General features: G+C 34.0%; 1 protein-coding gene across 3 annotated transcripts in view; it reads left to right on the top strand.

The window, feature by feature from the left end:
• The window catches only part of COPS2 (COP9 signalosome subunit 2), a 32,864-nt gene extending 27,461 nt beyond the window's left edge, over positions 1 to 5,403 (top strand). Inside the window, exon 13 of one of the 3 annotated variants that reach the window (XM_077127840.1) lies at positions 290 to 5,403. In XM_077127840.1, coding sequence (XP_076983955.1) covers positions 290 to 434 — 145 coding nt within the window. In that variant the 3' untranslated portion in view covers positions 435 to 5,403. The remainder of the gene's footprint in view (positions 1 to 289) is intronic. The other 2 variants (XM_077127839.1, XM_077127838.1) reach the window with 2 other exon arrangements.
• Positions 5,404 to 26,217: the final 20,814 nt, after the last annotated feature.

Genomic DNA, 26,217 nt, shown 5'->3' with positions numbered 1-26,217 from the left:
TTATTTCTGAAAGCTTCACAAATGGCATTTGTTCTTGATTAGCTGAGTAAGTCTATGCCTATTGGTTCTTTCAGTGAAACTCATGAAAGAGAGCTGAAAGCTGGTTTCTGCCTAGTGTTTGAATAAGGAAATGAGTGTTAGCTTACTAGTGCTGAGGTCATTCATTTAATGTTAGGCAGTAGTTTTTTTCTTTTGTGCTTCTTGATGTTGTGGATATTTTACAAGACAGTATAGAAGATTAGCTTAGTGAAAATTATTTGTAGACACACCTTCTTTTATTTTTTTCCAGCACTATTCATGGCCGAATTGATCAAGTCAACCAGCTCCTTGAACTGGATCATCAGAAGAGGGGTGGTGCACGATATACTGCTCTAGATAAATGGACCAACCAATTAAATTCTCTCAACCAGGCTGTAGTCAGTAAACTGGCTTAACAGAGAACAAGCTTTTACAGACATACTTAAAGCAAAGTGCAGAGATGTAATCCTTAAAAGAACTGGGAATGGCAAAACTACTGTCGGTTGATGTGTCCTGAAAATTAATGAAGTTATGGCAGAAGTGCTTTTTTGATCAACTGGTTTGTGTTTTGCTGCTGCATTTATCCCAAGAAAAACAGCTTTAATCTCCAGAAGAAAACCAAAATGCCATGGGATTTATGCTGTATTGACATCTTGCCCTAAACATACAACATCATAGTAATTTGTCATGGGCAACATGACCAGAGAGAAGATTTTTGTCATGATTTTAAATACACTGACACGCTACTGTTGGTTAAATTTAAACATGTTTTACCTGCAGAAATTCTCACAAATAACCTGCAATAACTTGAAATGCATACCCTTTTGAACACTTCCTTTTCTCATGTATAAACTAAAATGTTTGCTGCATTTTGCAAAATGTCAATTCTCCAAAAATGTGTCCAGATATTTCTGTACCTGCAGTGTAGTAAAGGTTTAGATGAAACCCCTTAATTATAGTGGCATACTGTCACTTAGGTTTCAAGCAGCAAAATAAACAGTGCAGCTCAGAAATTGTAGTTTGGTTCTTGATGTGTTTTTATTACATTTTGGGGTTTTTGTTTTCTTTTTTAGTTCTTTAGAGAATTCAAATTCTTTTATCTTCAGTGAATGATTTTTAAAAACCTGGGGGCAAATAAGTTGGTTATTTACTTTCAGGTTTTTGAAAGTAGTCTTTATTGTTAAAATAAGGAGGATTAGTTTCTAACAGAACACTTGTATAGTACTGAACTTTGACAGTAATGCTTTAAAGGTATAAAAAATTTTTTTAAGAATGATATTCCTTTTTAAAGGAACAAATTCTTACTTTCAGAATGTTCACTTTAAACAAATATGTCAGAGCATAGACAGCTAAATGAATGTTACCCTGCTTAGTGATTGTGCTTGAAGGTTATTTCCTAATTCCAGCAGTCTACCATTGCCCAAAACCTCTTTGGTTTGGCTCTTTTAGAATTGCATTCAGAGTTAATCTGTCACACACACTGTTAACTTTATGAGAACACATTGTTTTGTTTTAAGTATTATCAAGCTAGATTGTCCTTAACCATTATTTGGCACTAAATGACTTAACAGTTTCCAAAAATTAAATCTGTCTTTGAGGCAATAATGGAAAGTATGCAGCTGACTGTGAAGGCAATCCCAAAAGAGTTTTAAAGGTATCTTGAGCAATGGCAGGATAGTTAGAAGAAGGGACTGTGGCCTTCTGAGGTGACTGTCACCTTAAAAGAAACTCAGCTCATTTGAATGTATTGAGTTTTGGATGTATTTGTTTCATTTTTAAAAGTTCACATTATTTTATAGCACCAAAAAGAAGAACTAAGTTTAAGATAATTTTTTTGGTTTTACTATTGCGTGTTATTATGTAAAAATTGAGTGGCAGTTCAGGAGGGAGACTGTTGTAACCGAACAGTGACAACCAAGATTTTTGATCATTAAATCAGATTTTATAAGTAGTGGAAGGAGCATGGACTTAAAATAAGGCATGCTTATTCGGTTTTGTCAAAATTTTACAAAAATATGTGATATATATTTATATTAAACTATATAATCCTTAGATTTAGGAAAGCAATCAGTTAATGTCTTTAGCAGACTAAAGCAGTATTAACTACAGGTACAAGTTGGATATTGTAGAAAATCGAAAGAAAATGAAAGACAAAATTTATGTCTTCCGTAGGGAATAAAAAAGTTTAAGATATTATTAAAGTTATGTGTATTTTCTTCTCTTTTACATAAATCATTTGTGGAAAGTGTGCTCATTTTTTTACAGGAGTGATATTAATTAGGATTTATTTTTTAGTATAATTTGAAGACCCTTTGTTACCCAAATAAAAATAAGTATCTGTGCCTGTATCAAAATATGTTTGCATGTGATAACTGTGGAAAGCTAAAGTTCTGCTTAATTCTGAGTTGATGAAATTAGATTTCAAAAATTTGAATAACGTGATTTTAACTTTCACCCTCCACCTCTTAACAATGCCCAGTTCTTCTGTGATATCTTCACTATGTGCAGAAGTGCAACTTCCAATTTCTAGAGAGAAAGAATGCACTTGTTATTCTTAGGAGAACCTGGCAAAATATATAACACTATCCAAAGTATACCATAATCTTTAATTTTCATGTAATTGTGTATATACCAACATAGGCTTTGTTTACTAAAATCCTCTCCCATACAGGTTTGTTCATTTTTTTTTTTTAAGTGTTCTTAGAGCACAGACTTTTGGTATATCTTAACAGTCTGACTAACTTAAAACAATATTTTTTTACCCTTTAAATGTTTTTCTATATTTTTGTGCAACAAATTTTATGATGTGATTTAGAAATTGCTTATCAAAATACAACTAACTTGAGAAGAAGTAAAAAATTCAAATTCCTAGCATATTTCCATTGATTAAATCTCCTCATTTGTTGAAACTATACAGATAGTTTACATTATATTGTTTTGTGATGTGTGCATCTCATTTTTCCTTTTACTCCTAAACCTAGTTAAACTAACCCCATGGCAAACTTTGACTGCCACAAATTGATGCTATCTACCACAAGTGCTGGATTTCTATTACTCATTCTTGTTCTTTAAAGTCATTGATTAAACATTCTTTTTTTTTTAAGATGAAATGAGTATATATGCACTAACTATTGCTTTCATTACGTTGCCCCTTCTAGCTAAGAAGGTTGTTAAATTTTCAAGACTACTGAGTCTTGATTTCATATTGTGAGTGTAGTTTAAGTGAAGTCTATTTTAAATGGGTTACAGTGTGGATGATATAATTACTGTTTGTTACCTTATGATAAGACAGATTTTTCTCAAACTGAAAAACTGCTGTTCTTGATATTTAAGATATCCATGATGGCAGAAATTGTAAAGGAATTTTCTTTAAATCAGTAGTCTTTAAGGTAAATTCACTTCTTTTGAGGTGGGAATGAGCAAGTCAGCATATGAAGCAGACTATGTTGGTATAAAACATTAGTCAGATTGGTCCTTAAGATAGGTATTTGGTAAATTCCACTTATCTCCTTTAAGGGGCTCAGGGAATACTCTAAACATTTATTTAGCAGAAGTTATAATATTGATGATGATTATCATCATCATCATTTTAATTATTGTTTTAAATAAACCTGAAAGGTTTTCATATGGTTCATGTTTTTGAGGTAGGACTTGCACATATAAAACTCTAGTAAGCTGGAAATTTCACCCTTTATATGGGATTTTTGGCTATAAAAATATCTCTGGTTTTTCTAGGAAAATAAACATCATTTTCAACTTAGATAATATAACAAAAAATAAAGAAGAAACTGCCTTTCAACTATTTTTGTTTCAGTGTTAAAGGACACTATTCAGGTACTTCGAACAAGAGACTGGGTGTCAGGTCTCAGACCTTGAAGTTCAAAGCCTTTGGTCTTCATTTGTTTTACCAAAATCAAAAATTTCCAACTTTTTCCTCTTGTTTGGAGGTTTTACTTGTTTCTATTTTGTTTTTGTTGTTTGTTTTTGCTTTAGGTTTTTTTTGGCTGTTTTTCAGGCATCATCTTGATTTTGCTTTGATACCTTATAAGTAGGAATTTTTAAGAACTTCCTTAATAGAGTATATTAGATTCTACTATTTAACTATGAATTTTATTATGTATTTTCTAGGTACAATGTGTTGCCATTGATGATTTGGGTTTACTAGTGGTTCCAAATTTTATTTACTCTTCTTTGAATCATTAGGTGAGATTTAGAGTTAGCATTGTAGGGCCATTTGGAGGATTTATGTTTTATTAGACTAACCACCATAAATTAAATGATATTTATCTGTCAATAAGTGATTCAATAACAAATTGATAGATTTGTTTATTTTAACTTGGGTTGTGTCCCAGAAGAACCAGTGTGTGGTTCTGCTAAATATTTGCTTTCTTTAGTGTCATATATTATGGAATAATTAAAAATCAACCTTATGACATCAACTCTTATGACATCAAAAGCAGATGCCAGCTGTACTTCAGAAAGACCCGAGTGACAACCAAGAAAAAAATTTTCAAGTCCAGTGTCTTAGTATTTGAGAGTCAATTTTGTTTCATCTTGGCAACATTTTTAAGCTTTGGTCAGAATTTCCACTGACTGACCAGCAGTGCTGTATTTTGTTGGCAGCTGTATATATGTCTATGAGAATGGACATCACTTGTGGGAGTACAAAATTCACTCTCCAATCCATCTTTAACTTAAAAACTGTAACCATGTAATTTCACTGGTTAGTGAGTTTATAAATTAGAAAAACTAATCTCTAGCAGTTTTAATCATCCCATGAAGTTGTCAAAAGTTTTGCCACACTTGGTTTTGTTGTATTGGTAGCATATTAGTGCTGAGTGTTGAATATCTAAATTTTGTTAAAATGTTTGCCTATCCCCCCTAATATTTAACTACAGTACTTTGTTTTTATGTGCAATTTTAAATTTGGCTTTGGGGATGATTAAAATTTTCAGTTGTATTTCAAACAAGGAAAGGGAGCAGTGATATAGATAATGCAAAATTGACTTTGCAGTATGTTATATAATTGGTTGTATTATGAGTTTTCTCAAATTGTTTTGCTTAAGCTAATGTTAAAACCGACGAATTCCTTGTGCAAGCTCATACTAACTAGGTGGTAAAAAGCAGCTGACTAGGAGTAATCAGAGGATGTCTATCTGGAATTGGAAATCCCACAGGTTAATACTTAAGAATTGACTAACGTGTGCAGAATGAGTCACAAGATGCTAAACGTCTTAGGTACTCAAGGATTTTTTACTCATTTCAAAGTACACATTCCATACTGGTAACAAAAATTATAGAATCTACCTCTTAAATATTTACTCTGTAAATAATACAATTAACACTCATAATGGCATTAAAACAGTATGATTTATATGCAAGTTCAAGTAATTCAACAATAATAATATAATTGAATAATAAGAATAATTGAATTCAAGTAATTCAATCCATACTAAGGTACAATTATTTTTTAGTGTTGTAAGGATGTTTCTCAGAAAGCAGTACTAAAAATCTTGATTCTTTGATTTGAAAAGGCAAGTTTATGCATTTTCTGCTTCTTAAATTATCTTCTTATTCTGCTTGAAGTATCCATGGAGAAGATGGCCTGTCCTGAATGCCTAGAACAGTTGATGCCATAAACAAACTTCTCTTAGAAATTATTCCTTCAGTATAAAATTAAATGTTACCAACCATGAACATGACCCAAGGAAAGGAGTTGAAGAAGTGTATTCCCCCACATCCCTATTATGGTCCTTTAAAATGAACCATTTAAGGACTTTCTCATCAAAGAAATCATTTGTGGGTTTATTATATATTCAGAAATAACCTTGTTTTCTGGTATAACTTTCAACCCAATAGAATGGGCCAACCTTAATCTCAACAATGATAATTAGACAGCTTTTGAAAGTCAGAAGAGCTTTCAGACTGGTAACCCTGTAACCAGGGTTCCAACATAAATGTATAAAACCATTGTCATTTCTTTACACACTGAAAATTCTTTGGCATTCCAAATTGTCAGGGAAGAAGTGGAGCAGATTACCTACTTCTTATTTCATCTGCATTTTGAACAGTGGAGATAGGTGGTATTACATTGGTAGCATTAGCCCAGCAAAGAACTACATAAGCAATATACATCTAACATCTTGACTTGTGTTTTTGTTGTATGCATTAATCATTTTATGTTCTCAACTCTTAAAAGAGTAATGAATGGAAATTTTATTATTTCCTTCCTAGAAACCTAATAGTAAGCTTTGTTGTATTATAATTGATCCTCTGTAGGTTAGTGGCCCTCAAATGAAGAAAAGTTAACTATCTCAGGACTTGTTAAAAGTGAATTGTGTTGTGAATGAATATAGGATAGAAGCAGTACTTTATTGGGCAGGATAAGGCGAGTTGTTAGAACTTGATCACTCCTTTCTCATTGTCTTCACCACCAAGAGGCTCTCAGGAAAAAAATCAGAAGTACTAGTCTAATAACAGGAACCTGCCTTTTCTCTAACCCCTTCATCTGTTTAATGAACAGGTATTTATTGAGTGCCTACTATGTTCTATGGACTGTTCTAGGGTAAAGTATTAAATATGGAACAAATTATCCTTATTTTCAAAGAGCTTAGTTCTATGGGGAGAGGTAGATAAGATATTTTACAGTAGATTTCTGTTGACATAAATAATGAAATAACGGAGGCATCTCTGAGAATGTGTAAGTTGATTTCACACTTGAATGTGGAGAAGGAGCTAGCCATGCAGAAAATCTAGAAGAGCATTTCAGGCATAGTGAGTACATCAGAGTTGGGACAGAGCATTTAAATATGGATAAAATGGAGTATGATATTAAACAAGGTAGAAATGGGCAGAGAGAGCTTGTGTATAGGTTTAGAATGAAGAGCTGAGATTTTACTCTACCATGGGAAGCCAGTGAAAATTTATATTCTAATGTACCCTTTTAAAAGATGATTCTGGCAACTGTGGAGAAAAGATGAGGACAAGAATAGAAATAGGGAGACCAGTAAGAACCTATTGCATAAATCTGTGAAAGATGATGGAGGATTTTGGACTAGGATTTGGAGAAAAGTGCAGATTCAGGAGAGCCAAAAAGATTTGCTTTTGACTTGGAACTGGGTGTTGTGAAGAAAAGACATCAAGGATGGCTCTTAAGTTACATACTGAGCAATTGGTAGGTGGTGGTACCATTAAATGAAACAGTAAGACTGAGGAAGTATATTTTTGGCCAAAGAAAAGGGTCCAACAAGAGAAACAGTGGCCTAAGAGTTTAGAAATCGAGTGATATCACAGGGACTAGACATTTCAAAAAGGCAACGTGATTAACTTGTTTTTGTTTTCCAGCTGCTAAAACAAATATGCAATAGGATGACTTAAACAATGGGAATTCATTGATTCACAGTTTTAAGGCTAAGAGAAATCCGAAATTGAGGTGATGCTTTCTTCCTGAAGACTGGCATTCTGGGGCTGGCTGCTGGTGGTCACTGGAGTCCCTTGGCTTTTTCATTATGTAGCAATACACATGGCAGCATCTTTTTTCTCTTCTGGGTTCCACTGACTTCCAGCTTCTGGCTTCCAGTTGCCTCTCTATGGCCTTTTCTCTAAGGCCCCCAGTAGTAGGATTAAGACTCATCCTGATTCATTTAGGCCACACCTTAACTGAAATAATCTCATCAAACGGTCCTATTTTCAACAGGTTCTCACCCACAGGAATGGATTAAGATAACACATTTTTCCAGATTATAATTCCAAGCTACCACAATTGTGAATACTACTAAGAAGTTAAAATGAGGGCAGAGAAGGGCCCTTGGGTTTAGTAGGTCTTTGGTGATGTTAATGATCATTTTTCAGTATAGCGATGGCAGTGGTAACATCTGTTTCCAAGAAGAAAGTGTGAGATAAAGGAATTGAAAACAATTCTTGGGTAGAGAGGAAGCAAGAAAAATGGGGCAGTCCCTGTAGAAAGAGTAAGGGTTAGGAGATTATACTTTTAATATGGTAAATAATAATAGAATGTGTGTGCTGGTGAGAGTGATTTAGTTAAGAGGAGCAATTGATGTAGGAAGGGGGGTAATTGCCAAATTCAAGTCTTGCAATCTCTTGAGTCGGCCCTCAGGCAATGCAAATTTGTTATGAGGTACTAGGCTTTTATTCCAGCTCTTCAGCTTCACTAGGAACTTTACTTAACTCATTGTCCTTAATTTTTCTTTAGAAATTGAAGGTTAAAAAAAAGTCCATCCCTTTTCACCTCTTCTCATTGAGAGTGAAATAATAGAAGAAATAGAGCAGACTGAGTCCAGACAGTAGCAGAAAGCCTTCTACACTACAAAGTGTCCCTTACTACAAAGTATTTTAGAACCATTTTTTTCATTCCAACACTATATTTATAAGCATTTAATTTTTAAAGTGTTTTAAAATGTTTGTTAACTAAGAAATTGCTTAAAACCTATGATTTTTACCTAACATTTTTATATTCCCACGAAAGTTGTCAAAACTTTCTGGTGTTTATGAAGAATTGATTGTTTTTATATGTAACCAAAACCTTTTCAGTTTATCAACTTTCATTTCTTGGAATATCAAGCTAGCTGTATGTTATGTTACTGAAAAGAGTGCACCAAAAAATCATGAATTATAAAAATGTTTTCGCTTGTCTCCAAAGAACTGGTTCAAATATAAACAATATTCTAACTCTTAAAGAAAGATATTTTAAGTCATCTCAAATTGGTAGTAGAATGAGGCTTATCCTGAAATTACCATGTTTTGTCTGAAAATACATACTTGAATGCTCATAAAGCAAGTAGGATGAATTAGATTTACAGATAACCATATTTCAGAAGTATAATGGCCATGTTACCGCAATCAGTAATCAGGAAACGTTTGACAAGTGTGATTGTGCTTCTGAGGACATCTATCTTGATAGATGCCATTGAAAGGAGTGTGGTAAAGTAAAAAGACCTAGGGATCAGGAGACCTGAGTTCTTCAGTCTGCTATAAAGTGAACTGTGTCAATTAACCTCTCTGAGCGTCACTTTCCTTAGCTGAGTGCTTCTTTTTAATCTTAGGTATACAGAAAATTATAATTCTTTGGCATATGGCACACTATCATGTCTTCAGTTACCTTCCATATATTTAGATATGTGTTTATCTTGGAAAATATATAATAATGCATGTCTTGATTTCCAGAAATGATCTAAATCTCTTAAAACTTTCTTTTTCCATGTTATTTTAAAAATCTAGCCCCTTACTTCTGATTGTCACTTTGCCTTCTACCTTGTGCATATTTTAGTTTTTACTTATTTCTCCAATGATAGGCATTCGTGTTCGTTCCAAATCCTTGCTACAGTAAACAGTTCTGTGTTGAAGATCTTTATACATTTCTCCTGTGGACCTGGGCAAGAATTACTCTGGGGTTTTATCTGTAAATACTGGGTCTTTGGGTATAATACTTAACTTCACAAAACACTGCCACATTACTCTTCAAAATGGCTATACCATTTATGCTCCAACCCATAATGAAAGAAGGTTTCTGTTTTCTCCTATCCTTCCAAGCCCTTGATAATATCTGACTTTCTAAAGAAATAGCTTATTGTTATTTCTAACTCACATTTTTCTAATTGTTAATAAGCTGGAACATCTATCTCTTCATACACTTATTAGCCATTCAGGTTTCCCCTTTTATGAACTGTCTACTCTGTACAATCTATTATTGACATCCTGTTTTTTACTGATTTATGGGAGATCATTATATATCCTAGATATTAAATGATCAGTTTTACTGTAGACTTGCAAATATTTTCTGCAACATTTACTGTGGGTCCATTGAACAGATATCTTTTCTTTTGTGTCAGATTTCCATTTTTCCCCCTTTTATGCCCCCCCTTTTAAATCTTGTTTATGAAATCTTTTCCTACGTCAAGATCACAAAAAATGCTCTTTTATGATTTATTCTATCAGTTTTATAGTTTCCCCTTTACATTTAGGTCTTTATTTGAGGTGTTTGTTTTTAGGTTTTGGTATATGATTTGAGGTAGGATTAAGCTTTGTTTTGGGGTATGTAATGGGCCAGTTTTCTCAATATCATGTACTAAATTACTATTCCCTACTGATTTGTGATGCCACCTCTTACAGCTAGCAAGTTTTTACAAATGCAGGGAGTATATTTCTGGGTTCTTCAATCTACCTAACTATTTATTTTATTTGTTACTTCACCATTACCACCTTATGTTTTTATTACTGAACTATAATTCTCAATATATGTAGGAAGAATCTCCACACTCATTTGCTGCTCATTTTGAAAATTATTTTAATATTCGTGGACTTTTATTTTTTTACATCAATTTTGGGAATTTGTCAACTTCCTTTAAAATTATGTAGCATTTTAATTAGAATTACATTGAATTTAGAGATTAATTTGTCTCCTTTTATGTCAGTGAAAGTTTTTAGTTTCTATAAAGACTTGGAGCATTCTTTGTTATATTAATTTCTAAGTTGCTATATTTTGTGATGTCTTGTTCTCTAAAATAAATTCTAGTTATTATTGGGGTAAAAGAATGATACTGATATTTACGTATTTTTGTATCTATCAATCTTGCTGAACTCTTATTCTATCTAATAAGTGGTCTGTTGATTCACCTGTGTTAGCTGTGTAACATATTATCAAGGAAACAATTATATTTTTGTCCATTTACTTCTAATCCTTTATTTCTTTGTCTTGATTCATTGCTCAAGATGTGGATTAACAGCTGGAACAGTAGTAGTCGTCAGTATCCTCATCTTGTCCTAGCCTCCAAGAAAATGCATCTCAAATTTCTCCATTAGAAGGAGGTTTGCAGTAAGTTTTGGGGAATTAGCTTTCACTAAATTAAGAAAGTACCCTTCCATTTCTAGTCTTCTAAGAACTTTTTTAAAAATTATAAATAAGTTTGCACTTTATTACACACTTCTGGACCTAATGACATGAACATGTGATTTTTCTCTTAGTACATGTTGTGAATTACAATCAATAGGTTTTCTAAAGTTAAATCATCCCTACATTCTAGAATAAACTCAAACAGATAAGGAATATTCTTTTCTAATACAATATTGGGTTTATTAGCATTTTACCTAGAGGTCTGTCATCTATTTCATAAGTGAAATTGGCCTATAATTTTCTTGGACTATCTTTAATCAATTTTGTTATTAAGGTCCTTTTATATCTTAAGATGAATAGACAGCTTTCACTCTTTCAGTTATCTAGAACAATATCTATAACAAGAATAATTGGTTCTTTGGAATATTTACTTACAGTTATTGTTAGGTTGATACTTTTTTAGAAATAATAAGATTTTTAAGTTACCATCTCAATTCCTTTAATGATTATTCATCCTTTCAAATGTGATTATTCATTGATTCAAGTGTTCTTCATCTTGCTCTATTTTGGCTTTTTATTTGTTTTCAGAAATATATCTATTTTGCATATTCAAACAGGATAGTTTGTAATATTTTCTTAACATCCATTATATTTATGGTTATTTTCCAGTTTTGTTCATATTTATCTTGTCTGTCTTCTTAGCCTTGTTTATCTTTATAGTTTTCTGTTGTTTTTCTCGCATTGATTATTGTCCCAATCTACATTATTTCCTTTATTCACATTTCTTTAAGTTTTTATTCTGTGGTTCTTTTTCTGGCTTCTTGAGTTGAACATTTAGGTCATTCATTTTCAAGCTTTGTTATTTTCTAATAAATTTGCTCAAATCTATACAAGTACTGGTTTATCTGTGTGCCACAATTTAATCACTTAACATGTAAATTTTTAGTCGAGACATTCATCATCTTTTTAACCAAGGAATATTCAGCAGTGTGTTTTTAGTTTCCAAATATATGGGATGCTCTCAGCTACCCTTTTATTATTGATTCTTCATTTTAATAAATACTATTTAAAGAATTTGGTCTATAAAATATTGATTCTTTGGAATGAACTGAGAGTTCCTCTGTAGCTTGGAATAAACAAATTTTGTTTATTGTTCCATTTATGCTTAAAAGGAATATATGGAATTTGGTGTTATGTTCTCCAGACCATGCAGTCAAGCACATTAAAGTTATTCAAATCCTCTATATCTTTGTTAATTTCTTTGCTTGATATATCAGTTTCACCCAGATACAACTGTTGATTTATCTTTTTTCCTGTAATTCTGTCACTTGTTACTTTATATATTTTAAGCCATAATTGTTAGCTATGTAGATGTTCATGATTGTTTTATCTTGTTTCATTGATCAATAAATATGTCCCTCTTTTTTCTTTATGATTTTTTTCCTCATAATCTTGTCTCACATTAAAATTACTCCTTTAGCTTCTGTTGCTATTGTTGTTTATATTGCCTGGTATATCTTTCTTTCTTTTACTTTCAGACTTTTCATATACTTTATTTCCCTTAATATTTTTCTCTTATAGACAGCATACTGCTGGAGTTAATATTTTAAAATTCAATTTGAGTCTCAGTCTTTTTTTTTGCATGGCAGGCACTGGGAATCAAACCCAGGTCTCCAACATGGCAGGTGAGAATTCTGCCACTGAGCCACCATCGCACCACCCAAGTCTCTGTCTTTTGATGTTCATTTTTTTAATTTTACAATTATTATAGTTATTTTTGTACTTATTTCTTCTACCGAATATATTTAGTATTTTTCTTCAGTAATTTCATTTTGAAATAATTTTAGATTTATAGAAGAGTTACAAAAATAGTAGAGAATTCCTGTATATACTCTTCACCCCGCTTCTGATGACGTTAACATCAGTGTATGATGGTACATTTTTCAGTTCCTAAAATTTATCTCAATACCTACCTATGTCTTTTCATCAACAAAATAAAGTATCATCCCATTTTCCCTACATCCCTTTGGTCTATCTCTTTCCCCCACAACATCATATTGGAATCTATTAGAATTTTAGTTTGAGATTGTTATGAATATATTTGGATTATTTGATCTTTTCTTATTTAAACAATAAGAGATGGTTTGGATTCATCTCTTTATGAATGCATTTAGAGAGGGTCTTTGCTAAATCTCCTGATTGTTGATATAACTGTGGATATTTTGATTCATAATAATTTAGCTAAAAGTAAAATTCTAGACTCAATTTTTTCCTCAAAATTTTAAACCCATTACCCTGTTTTCTTTTTGCATCTAGTATTGCTGTATAGAAATTTAATTGGTATGACTCTTGTTCCTTTGCAAGTAATCCGCTTTTACCATCTGGAAATTTGTAAAATGTTCTTTGTCTTTAATGTTATTTTATTTAACTTTAATGCTTTAAGTGAGGGTTTTGTTTGTTGTATTTTATTTTGTTATTTTATTTTGTTTATTTATTGCTATTTTATTTTAAACTTATTTTACTTTTATTTTATTTTATTATTCATTTTATTTTATTTTATTTTAATTTTATTTTATTTAACACAACCTGTTTGACATTCTATTGAACCCTTTCAATATGAAGACTTAGGTTTGTATTTAATTTTTAGAAAGTTATCAGTCATTTTTTCTTTACTCTTTACTTTGATTCCTAGAAATCTATTAAATCATCTTGATGCTTCTATTCTTGTCCTTCAACTCTGTAACTTTTTTCTCATTCTCTCCAATTTTTTTCCTTCTTGAAGTATCTGCCTTTTTTGAGTTTTTGTTTGTTTACTTAATATTCCACTAATATTCACTAATTTTCTCTTCAGGTATATTCATTCTGTTATGCAACACATACACTATGTGTTTTCATATCCATTATCTCTGTGTTTTCCCCATAATTGCTTCTTCCAAGTTCAGGTTATTTGATTTGGTCTATGAAAGTATTTGTTATGCTTACTTTAAATTCTTCTACTGGTATAATCCATTAATTCTGCTTACTACAGCACAGATTATTCACTTCTTGTTTCTGTTTTTGCTTCATTTATTTGGAGGCCATATATTTGGATACATACAAACTTAGAGTGTTTCTCTGCCTGGTGAATGAAATCTTTTATCATTATGAAGTAACCCTCTTTGTCTGTGGTAGTGCTTTTTGTCTTAAAGTATATGCATCCACTTTCTTTTGTTAGTAAACATATAACAAAGTATATGTTTTTGCTTTCTTTTACTTTCAATCCTTCTTCATTCTTATATTTTAAATGCATCTCTGGTAAGCAACACATAATTGAGTTTTGTTTTTTTATCTGTCTGACAATTTTTGTCTTTCAATTGTGGAATTTACTCCATTTATATTTAATGAATTTCTGGAGAAGTTAGGTTCATATCTACCCAATCTACCATTTTACTATATACTTTCTATTCGTCCCACTTTTACTATATTCCCTTTTCTCTCCTTGCTTGCCTACCTTTGGATTATTATTTCTTATTAGTCCATGTTTTTCCTTTTATTAATCTGAAAGTTGTATATAGTTTTATCATTCTTTTACAATTACTCTACAGAGTATAACATGGATTCTTGTTTTATCTAATTCTAATGTTTTCAAGCATTGCAAAGAACTTCTTATTTTAACCATTTTCAGTATATAATTCATTGGTGATTATTACAGTCACCATGTTCTGGTAGCTGTGGGCTTTAACAGTTACTCTGCTGCACAGTTGTTGGACCTCTAGAATCTGTGGATTGATATCTTTAACCAGTTTTAGCAAAACATCAGCTATTGCCTCCTCAGGTATGCTTCTGCCCCATTTTCTTCCTCCTTTCTTTCTGGGACTTCAAATAAAAATATGTTGTATCCTATATCTCTTTCCCTCATTTCAATATTCCCCCCCCACCTTTTTTTTAGCCCCTCTAGGCTTTGGTTCAGCCTTTTTTTTTTACACTTTCTTCCAGTTCTTTGATTCTCTCACTCTCTTTCTAATTTATTATTTATTATAGAAGTTGTAGCTTTACAGAAAAATAATGCAAAAAATACAGAATACACACATATGCCCCTTGCACATATACACACACTCAAAATTTTCCATATTATTAACAATTTACATTATTGTGGTACCTTTGCTACCATTAATGAAACAATATAATGATCATTATGCTATTAACCATAATCCATTTTTTATATTAAGATTCACCGTTTGGGGCAGGCCATGGTGCCTTAATAGGCAAGAATGCTTGCCTGCCATGCCAGAGGACCTGGGTTCGATTCCCGGTGCCTGCCCATGTTAAAAAAAAAAAAAAGATTCACTGTTTGTATAGTACAGTCCTATAGTTTTTTTAAAAAATGTTTCTTCTAGTAACATATACAGCCTAAAATTTCCCCTTTAAACCACATTCAAAGTTATAATTCAGTGGTGTTAATTACATTCACAATATTGTCCTACCATCACCAGCATCTGTTATCACAATTCTCCATCACCCAAATAGAAAGTCTGTAACAACTTAGCATTAAGTCAACAGTCCTTACCCCTACCCTGGACCCAGATAATATATATGCTAGCTTTGGGGCTTTATAAATTTGTTTATTTTAATGTTTTATTATCTGTGAGATAATACAATAATTGTCCTTATGTGTTTGGCTTTTTACAATAACATGATGTCTTCAAGGTACATCCATGTTGTTGTATATATCAGAACTTCATTTCTCTTTATGGCTGAATAATATTCCATGGTATCCATATACCACATTATGTTTATCCATTCATCTATTAAAAAAGACAATTGATTTGTTTCTCTTTTGATTATGAATAATACCACTATAAACATCAGTGTGCAAATACCCGTTTGATTCCCTGCTGTCAGGGTTCTCTAGAGATACAGAATCAATAGGAGATATCTGTAAATATGAGATTTATAAAGCTGTCTCACACAACCATGGAAATGGAAATATGGCAGGCTATGAAGCTGGCAGCTATGATGAAGGGTCCCAATGAACTCACAGGATAGGCTCACTGGCTGAAGAAGTAGTGAAATAATGCCCTTAATTGATCACTGATGTAATCAGCCACAGCTGCTATCAAGTGACTGATGATTTAATAAACCAGCTTTCTGGTTTATCAAACAGCCACAAAATATCCTTGCAGCAACAGTCAGGCCAGTGCTTGCCTGACCAGACAACTGGGCATCATCACCTGGCCAAGTTGACATCTGAACCTAACTATCACAGTCCACCCCTTATCAACTTGGCAGCTATACACATCACCTTGAAACATGCTTAATTTCCAAACAGAACACAGTAACAGACATATGTTTCACCTAACAACAACTCTCCTGTGTACAACCAGAAATGCACTACATCTCTCCAGAACAGGGTGCAAGTCCTTAGGTAACATTCACTCTTAAACTTCATATCCTATAACTTAAATACTATAACATGAACAATGTAACTTACGTGCTATGATAAGAGGAAAACAAGATATTTGCTTATGTACAAATACAAACATACTCATAACAAAACGAGGAGGAGATATTCATACCATCGCACCCACTGTGCTGGTTTCTCTATTATGTACCCCAGAAAAGCCATGTTTTAATCCTGATCCAATCTTGTAGGGGCAGCCATTTTTTTAATCCTGATTCAATATTGTAGGTTGGAATGTTTTGATTAGATTATCTCCATGGAGATTTAACATACCCAATTGTGGGTATTAACTTTGATTAGATGGAGATGTGACTCCACCCATTCCTAGTGGGTCTTGATTAGCTCACTAGAATCCTTTAAAGAGGAAACATTTTAGAGAGCCAGAAATGACAGTCTAGAGAAACGACAGAAACTTCAGAGCTGATAGAAACTTCACAGCAGAGCTGGCACAGGTGCCGACGTGTAGAGAAAAGTGACACAGATGTTTAGAGATGCTGGGAGCCCAGCAGACATCACTATGAGATGTTAAGCAAGCCAGAACCTGGAGAGAGCCAAGGGAAGAAAAGAGATGAAAGCCAGCCCCAGAGAAGCAAAGTGAGAAATTCCTCCATCGACAGACTGAAAGCAATGGATCCCAGGAGCAAGAGAACAGCACATGCCAGCCACATGACTTCCCAGTTGACAGAGGTGTTCCAGACATTTCGGCCTTCCTTGAGTGAAGGTAACCTCTTATTGGTGCCTTAATTTGAACACTTTCATTTCCTTAGAACTGTGAACTTGTAACTTATTAAATTCCCCTTTATAATGCTGTTCCAGTTCTGGTATATTGCTTTCTGGCAGCTTACAAACTTAACACACCTGCTTTCAATTATTTGGTGTACATACCTAAAAGTGGGATTGCCAGGCCATATAGTAATTCTATACAGTCTGAGAATCTGTCAAACTATTTTCCACAAAAGCTGAACCTTTGTTATTCCCCAAAACAATGAATAAGTGTTCCTATTTCTCCACATCCTCTCCAACAGTTTATTTTCCATTTATTAATGGTAGCTCTTCTAGTGGAGATAAATGATAGCTCATATGGTTTTGATTTGCATGTTCCTTGTAACTAATGATGTTGCACATCTTTTCATATGCTTATTGGCCATTCATATATCTTCTTTGGAGAAATATTTGAGCATGTGTTAATTGGGTTGTTTGTCTTTTTGTTGTTTTGATCTTGTTGTTTGTTTTTGTTGCTTTGTTGAGTCATCAAATTACTTTATATATTTTGGATATTAAACCCTAACAGGTATATTCCCAAATATTTTCTCCTTTTCTGTAGATTTTCTATTTATTTTCATGGTGAATTCCTTTGATTCACAAAACATTTTTATTTTTTATTAAGTACCATTTATCTATTTTTTTCTTTTGTGTCTTGTGCTTTGGGTGTAAAATCTAAGAAGGCATTGCCTAACACAATGTCCTAAAGAAGCATCCCTAGGTTTCCTTCTGTGTTTCATGATTTCATTCTTATATTTAGGTCTTTGATCCTTTTTTTCTTTCTTTTTTTTTTCCCATGGGTAGGCTCCAGGAATCGAACCTGGGTCTCTGTCGTGGCAGGTGAGAATTCTGCCACTGAGCCACCATTGCACCACCCTGATCGGTTTTTCAGTTGATTTTTGTATATAATGATGTAGGGGTGCACCTTCATCCTTTTGCATATGGATATCCAGTTTTCCCAGCACCACTTGTTGAATAGAATTTTCTTGCCCCATTGAGTGTACTTGGCACATTCAAGCAAAACTTTAAAAAAGGAGGACTGAGCTATTTGTTCCATTAACTTTGTGATATCAGTTTTAACCTAGGTTTTCCTTACTAGACAGGATATCAAGGGCTTTTCTAATTAGAAAACAATGATGTTTATGGATATTCCACTAACAGAAATTCCTTCTTCTACTTGTACATACTTGACCTTTATAATACTTAAACTAATGAAGAATTTATAGAAAATAGACATTTCTTTAATATGATTCTTCCTCTTTCTTTCTCAAGTCATATTTTATGTCACTGTTCAAAAACTAGTTTTAGTAAAAGACTTCCCCTCCCATCCACCCTACCTTTTTTTTTTTTTTTTCATGGGCAGGCACCGGGAATCGAACCCAGGTCTCCAGCATGGCAGGTGAGAACTCTGCCCGCTGAGCCACCATGGCCCACCCTTCATCCCCTTTTATTGATTTACCTCTTGGAGGCACAGGTATGAACAGAACGCTTTGTGATAACCTCATCAAATTATTTCTTTCCACAGCTATATAAAAATGAAAGAGAAATAATGAAATATCTGAAAGTTGAAAATATTACTAGTTTGTTTTAAGTATAGCTGGCCTGAGTAATGGTAATTTGTATCCATTACTGGCTACAAGACCTAAAACGGCAAACAAATGAGACATTTAAAAGTCCTAGTGCACATTAAGCGACAGACAGCAAGGATGTCTGAGTGGCACCTACGAAATTGAAGAAACTCTTTTTGTATCTGTACCTATTGCACAGAAGACTTGAATTAAAACATTTGTTGTTTTGTCATCTTTTTTCTAGTTTACTTTGATTGTTAAGGTCATGTGTCCTTCAAAGTTAAAGGCCTAAAACAGCAAACTGACCAGCCTAAAATTAAAATTACGTTTCTCTCTTGGCTACAAGCATCAACGTTACTATGTAAAGTATACCTTGTCCTCTAGCACCATAAACAGTTGCCATGGTATTTCTAAAATAAGAGTTTTACAGTTCATGTGTGGTGGTTCAAAAGCAGCATAAGGCACTGAGGGATCATGCTTATGCTAGGTGAATTACAAAATAGGTTGTAGTCCAGATGCCAAGCATGTGGGGTTTTTTCATTGAAACCCACTAGAAATAGGGTGACCTCTCTATTTAATCTAAGAGTTCTAAAGGAAAGAAGTCATAGGTTCAGCTAGTCGGTCCACCCTGCCTCTCTGTTAACAGACGAAAAACAATTTTATCTTTTCTCCCAAGCCACCTTGTCTAAGTGACAGTAAGAACTTGATGATATTAGGATTACTAGATGCTGTGTTGTTCACGTGGAGATAATGCTCTCCTTTAAACTCTAAGTCAAGTACAGATAATCCATGATATCTGTGTCTATTTTGTATTAGTCTCTGGGACTTTTTAAGCTTTTATTTATTATTAGAGCAACTTTACCAAAAAAGAGTCCCCTAAGCACAACTATTAACATTTCTCTATAGCCTCTGCTGATCTCTGACATAAATATGCAGTTTTAACTATTATTATCTTTTGATTTAGGATTTTTGTCTGAGAGCACAATGCATTACAAAGAAGTATCTCGAAAATCATAATTTCAGATCTTTGTACAGAATGAATTTACGTACTGCTACTGTAGTATTCTCAAGGACCATATGTAAACATAAAATGTATGCCTGAGATTGGTTTTTACAGGAAACAGGACTTCGCTTCTAAAAAGTTTTATGTATTCTTTCATAGAAAATCCTTACTGTTTAACCATTTGGGGAGCATACATCATTAAATGGATCATGTCTGTATGTTATATAATGACTGAAAAGCACATAAATGTAATCTACTTTGAATTTTGTAAAAAAAAAAAGAACAACTGTAGGTTATCCTTGTTTCTCTGTCTGTCTCAAATCATGTGTGTTGTGTGTAAGTGTGCACAGATGTGTGTGTGACAACACATTGTAAAGGCAGAAATTACTTTTAAAAAATAAAAGACAATGGAGACCTGGAAAAAAAAAGTACTAGTGCAGAATAAATTTTTGCTCAGACATTATATAATCATCTTAAGTTTCATAATGGTACTTTAAGTAGACTTTCCTCAAGAAAAAAACAATAAAATATGACCAATATGTGCTATATTACCTTATTGTACTGTATCATATTAGTGGTCACTGTACAAACAACTGGAAAGAAAGAAGCACAATAATGTTTCTTGTTCTCCTATCTCTATCATAAATGCATTCTTCCCGTAGCTCCTTTCCCCCACCCCCAACTCAAAACCAAAAAAACTCTTTTAGTTTCTGATCTTTGGAAGTGGCCATGTAAATGTTTTAGCAGGTCTACGGTGTAAGTAGGCCTACCATGGGAAAAGATGACCTTCTAGAATGTGAAATATACAAAAAAAGGCCCTTGCCCATCATTAAATTACACTTAAGGACACTGCTTTTAATTGTAGCAAGAGCAAAAAGATGGGGAATAAAGCAAATGTTCTATGTGTGAAGTTTTCAGAATACAAAAGAAAAGGAAATTATCATCTGGCTCACCTTCTATGTGGGAGACCTGGGTTCGATTCCCGGACCGAGCATCCCACCCACTCACCCACCCCCCCAAAAAAAAACACCGGAGGAGACACAGACTGTGGAACATCTAATTTAAGATGTTCATATAACCACACTAAATAAAATCAATGGGCTGGCTAATGACATAAAGGATTGATCAAGCACTTTCTTTTGTCCATTATTTCCCTGAGATCCGATTCAAATTTTCCCATCTTTTTTGCCATTTGCTCTTTTGTGTGTTTGAAATCAGGGTAGGTATGTGTGGGTGAGAGGGGTTGGAGTGGGGGTGTTTGGAGCATGGTGATGGGAGGCAGAGTTCATGTGCATGGGGTGGGGGGGTTGCGGGGTGGGGATCGCAAGCGTGGGTGTAGCGCATTCAGGGAACATGGCTTGTCTTACTTTCTAGTCCCCATTTCCCTGTCCGTGCACTCCTGAGGGTTCTGGGCCTCCATTTAGAAAGGAGCGCGTTAGGTTGTTTGCACTAGCAAACTGGATGGTCTTCAGTTGTCTGCATCTCAATTTCTCAGTTTCTGCAATCAGAGCCTCCCTATGTGGTATAGAAGACCCTCTCAGGTCACTTACACCCTGGAATTGCTATCCCTGTTGCTTCTCTAACTGTTCTTGGAGAAGGGGTGAACTCAACCTATCCTAATCCACCATCTTCCCAAAAGCTTTCCATTGTCTTTCCATTCTCTATTTCATTTATCTTCATTCTAATCTTTATTTCCCTCCTTTTGTTCATTTTGGGTTTGGTTTGCTTTTTCTAGATCCCCCAGTTGTGAGGTTAGATCATTGATTGTGATTTTTCTTCTTTTAATGTAAGCCTTTAAAGCTATAAATTTGCCTCTCAACACAGCCTTTATTATATCCCGTAAGTTTTGGTATATTTTCATTTTCATTTGCTTCAAGATATTTCCTAATATCCCTTGTGGTTTCTTCTATGATCCATTGGTGGTTTAAGAATGTATTTTTTAATTTCCACATATTTTTAAATTTTCCATTATCTGTCTTTTATTAAATTCTAACTTCAATCCATTGAATGATTTCAATATTTTTAAAGTCTTTGAGATTTGTTTTATGACCTAACTTATGGTCTACCCTGGAGAATAACCAAGAGAAGAATGTGTATTCTGTTGCTGTTGGTTGAAATGTTCTCTCTATATATGTCTGTTAGGCCTACTGGTTTATGGTTATCATTCAAGTCTTCTATTTCCTTACTGATTTTCCATCTAAATGTTCTATCCATTCTTGAAACTGGTGTATTGAAGTCTCTATTAATGTAGAACTGCTATTTCTCCCTTCAAATTTGTCATTATTTGCTTCATGTATTTTGGGGGCTCTGTCATTAGGTGCATAAATATTTATACTTGTTATGTCTTCTTGCTGAATTGACCCTTTATCAACATATGTTGACTTTCTTTGCCCCTTGTAATAGTTTTTTACTTAAAGTCTATATTATCTGCTTATTAAGTATAGCTACCCTAACTCTTTTGATTTCTATTTCAGTGATATATTTTTTCCATCCTTTTACTCTAAATCTTTGAATGTAAGGTGAATTACTTGTAAACAGCATCATTGTTGCATCATGCTTTTCTATCTATTCTGCCAACCTCTGCCTCTTACCAGATAGTTTAAACCACTTACATATAAAGTAACTACTGGTAATGCAGGACTTTCTTCTGCTATTTTGCTTTTTTGTCTTTTAAAATATTATATCTTTTTTGTCCCTTAATAATTCCATTAATGCCTGCCTTTATATTTATTTGATTTCCTGTAGTGTACCATTTTGAGTCCCTTCTCATTTCCTTCCATATATATTTTTCAGATGTTTTATTTATTATTACCAAGGGACTTAAATTTAACAACCTAAATCTATTCCAATCATATTTGATTTGATATCAACTTCAATAGCGTATACAAACACTATTCCTATATCTCTCTGTCTCCCATCTTTTCATTGTATTTGTTACAAATTATATCTTTATACATTGTATGTCCAAACCATATATTTATCATTACTTGTATACATTTGCATTTTAGAACCTGCTGGAGTTACATACCAAAAATATGCAGTACAGTAGTACACACATTTATAATTACCTATATGTTTACCTTTACTGGAGTAGGTCTTTATTTCTTTATACCACTTTGTTCTACTCTCTATTGTCCTTTTCTTTCAGTCTGAAGAACTCCCCGTTGCATTGCTTGTAGGGAATGTCAATTCCTGACAAACGCCCTCAGTTTTTGTTTATTTCAAAATGTCTTCATCTGCCTCTCATTTTTTTTTCACTCTTGAAATACAGAATTTTATCTAGGAACTGTTTAAAGTAGGAGAAAAAAAAACTGGTAAGAAAGACCAGGTGGAAAATGAGTTCCCAATAAATGGAATCTTAGGGCACCAAAAGTCTAAAAGACCACAAAAGAGAAGTAGCAACACTGTTATTTGAGCAATGGCTACTTACTTGCAGTTTTTTGGCATTAGTAATTACTGCATCTGGGTTTTTCTCTGAATTCTACACAGAGCATGCACTACACAATAATTTTATCATAAAATACCTGCTTTCTATACACAATTTAGGTCAAGCTACCACCAAAAACAAATCAATACAAATATATCAAGAGCTGAACAATCACCAAAACAGTCAGTTTTGGGTGACACATTTTGCAGAATTCTGTCAAAGGAACTTAAATAGGCTGTGGGCAAAAGCAAATGAAGAAGAGTTAAGGAACAGAATATTTTAAATATAATAAACAATCTGTCACTGTACTGCATTTTCTGCAAAAGAAATTTAACATTTAGTAATACGCTAACGAATTTATCTATTAGTGCACTGGCAAAGTATTCCCATAACAGTAGAGAGCAATGGAGAGCACATTCCAAAAACACCCCAGCCTTGCAGATCCAAGGTGGCAATGGCCTTCACTGATCACTCCCTTTGCCAGAGGACCAGTTATGATCACCTGCTTGCTGGATTTCCACTGCAGAAAACTTGAAGAAGCCAAGGAGAGTCCCCAGTGGGCAAGGGGGCCAGAGAAGAGAAGCATGTTAAATGTAAACTTATAAGACAGTAAAATGGGACACAACCCCATTCAAATCCCAGAGATGTGGGCACATCCCAAAAGTAGTTGTTAGATTAAAAAAACTGGATATACCTCATTTCCTAAAAAAACACAATACACAGAAATTTGGGGATACTTGGAAAAAATCATAAGAGAAATGCTCAATGAAAGTCAAGCTCATAAACTCAGTATCTCAGGGTTGAAAGACACCCTGTATTCATCCAGACAATTATGCCTCTTGCTTTTTAGCAAGGATGCAATTGGTCAGTGACACATAATGGTCACATAGAGCAACTTTCCTTTTGGGCCAATGTTTAGGCCTGCAAAGATTCAAGCAGTCCAGCAAAGGCTTGTGAAGCACAGGTTCCAAAGTTTCTCGTCTGGCCCTTCATTCCCAAACATAATGTCAAAGACATCAAATCTGCATATCACATTTTATATATTGAAATATGAGAGAGCATATTTTAAAGATTTTAAGGCGTTTATTTATTAAAATGTTCTGTGCCAGGATTTCACCTTACCTTAAAATTCAATTCAGTCTCCATTTCTCTACTGAGGTCTCCACTTCAGTGTGCTACATAAAACACCTTGTCCAGCAGTGTTTCCAGCAACCGCAAGGTGAGACCCAGGGTCAGCCTCCTTGTTCCCTAGGTGAACCAATTAGATGTTAATACTGCTCTGCTACAAGGTAAAATATCCTAACTCATACTTAATGGAAAAGGAGTGAAACTTCTGAAAAGAGCACTTTTTAAGAAGAGGTACTTTTTGCTTATGAAAAGAAATCAGGGAGTCCTCTAAGAATGATAAAAGGGAGTATTTCAGTTAAGCACGGGATTTGGAGGGAAGGGTTCAGATGTTGCTTTGCTTGTCTAGGATGTTAATATTGTTTTTGTTCCTCCTGTAGGCCTCTTTCATCGAGTCTTCTCACAAAGCCTTCATCTTCATCTGAAATAGAGAATGTCCACAGTTTTCTGCCATACAGGGTCATTTCCCCCTTGTTCTCCTGACAATTCAACTCAATGTTACTTTGTTTTCAAAAGTAGACATTTCTCTCCTTCTCCAAGTCTTCCAAGGTAAGTTTCAATATGTTGACCTGTTACACCAAGTCAGATGCTTCATCATCCTCATTGCCCTCACCAGGATTCTTTCTCATTCACTTGGGCCAGCCTTAGGAGTTGCTGTGTTGAAATGGGTCTCTGTGGAGCTGCACTGCTAGAGCTGAGAGGATTCTTTGGTTTATTCTGAGCCGGAGCAACAAGGGAGGGAGGCACTGCTGTTTCCTGACCTTGTTGTCTGGCAGCTTCAAGATCATAGTCTTTTCCGTCACAGTTTACGTCAAAAAAACTTCTTGAACCACTGAAAAAATTCAAACTTGTCCTGAAACTTTCACTAATTTGTCCACAGAAATTATTTGTCAACACCCATTCTCTTAAAATCTGCTTCTAGTTATTTTGAAATTCTGGATGTATTCATGCTCTAACTTAGCTTGGAATTTTTTCACTTTCTTCAAAGGCAATGGAGCTAGGGAACAGCATGTCCTTAAACTGATAAGACAGCCCCTGAGCACAATTGTTCAATCTCTGTCAAATTCAACTGCAGAAACTCACTGATCCATGCCAGCATGTCATATCGATTTAAGAATCAGTGGTCACTGATGTAAAATAAATGTTCATTGCCATTTCCAGCTTTCCATGGGGCCATGTCCGCTGCCTGCGCCTGGCTCCAGTTCCATCTCTGTCTCATTCAAACTGCCTGACCGACCTGTCTTCCTGGGCAATGACCCCCCTCATTTTTGAAAAACAAACTTGTCAGATATAAATTTCTCAAATAGTAATTGTTTTCTTTCAGCGCTTAAATATTTCATCCCTCTACCTTCTTGCCACCATGGTTTCCAATGAGAAACCAACAGTTTATCTTATTTGGGCTCCCTTGTATATAGCACATTGCTTTTCTCTTGCAGCTTTCAGAACTTTTTCTTTGTCCTTGGCATTCAGTAGTTTGCTTCTAAGTATTTGGTGTAGTTTTCTTCAAGTTTATGTTGTTTGGAGTCTGTGGGGCTTCTAAAACGTGTATATTCATGTTTTTGTTACGTTTGGGAAGTTTTCTGCCTTTATTATTATTTTTTTTTGAGTATTCTTTCTTTCTTCTTCTTCTGACACTCCCAAATTACATGTATTGGTATGCTTGATGTGTAGCACAGCTCTGTTAAGCTCTCTTCACTGTTTTTCAGTCTACTTCTTAACCTGAATCATTTTCATTGTCTTTGCCTTTGAGTTAACTGATTCTTCTGCCATCTCCAATCTGCTGTTGAAACCCCGTAGGGAATTTTTCATTTCAGTTATTGTTGAATATTGAATATTCAACTTCAGTATTTTTGTTTGGTTCCTTCTTAAATATTTTATTTCTTTCTCAAGGGTCTCATATTGTTCATTCGTCATTTTTCTAATATTCTTTAGTTCTTTCTCTGTGCTTTCCTTTATTTCTTTGCACATACTGAAGATCATTGTTTGTCTTGTAATCTTTTGTGGCACACTGTGCATTTTAATGTT

This window comes from Tamandua tetradactyla, chromosome 14 (assembly GCF_023851605.1).
Source record: "Tamandua tetradactyla isolate mTamTet1 chromosome 14, mTamTet1.pri, whole genome shotgun sequence".
NCBI lineage: Eukaryota > Metazoa > Chordata > Mammalia > Pilosa > Myrmecophagidae > Tamandua > Tamandua tetradactyla.
This window is presented reverse-complemented; position numbering and strand designations above follow the sequence as displayed.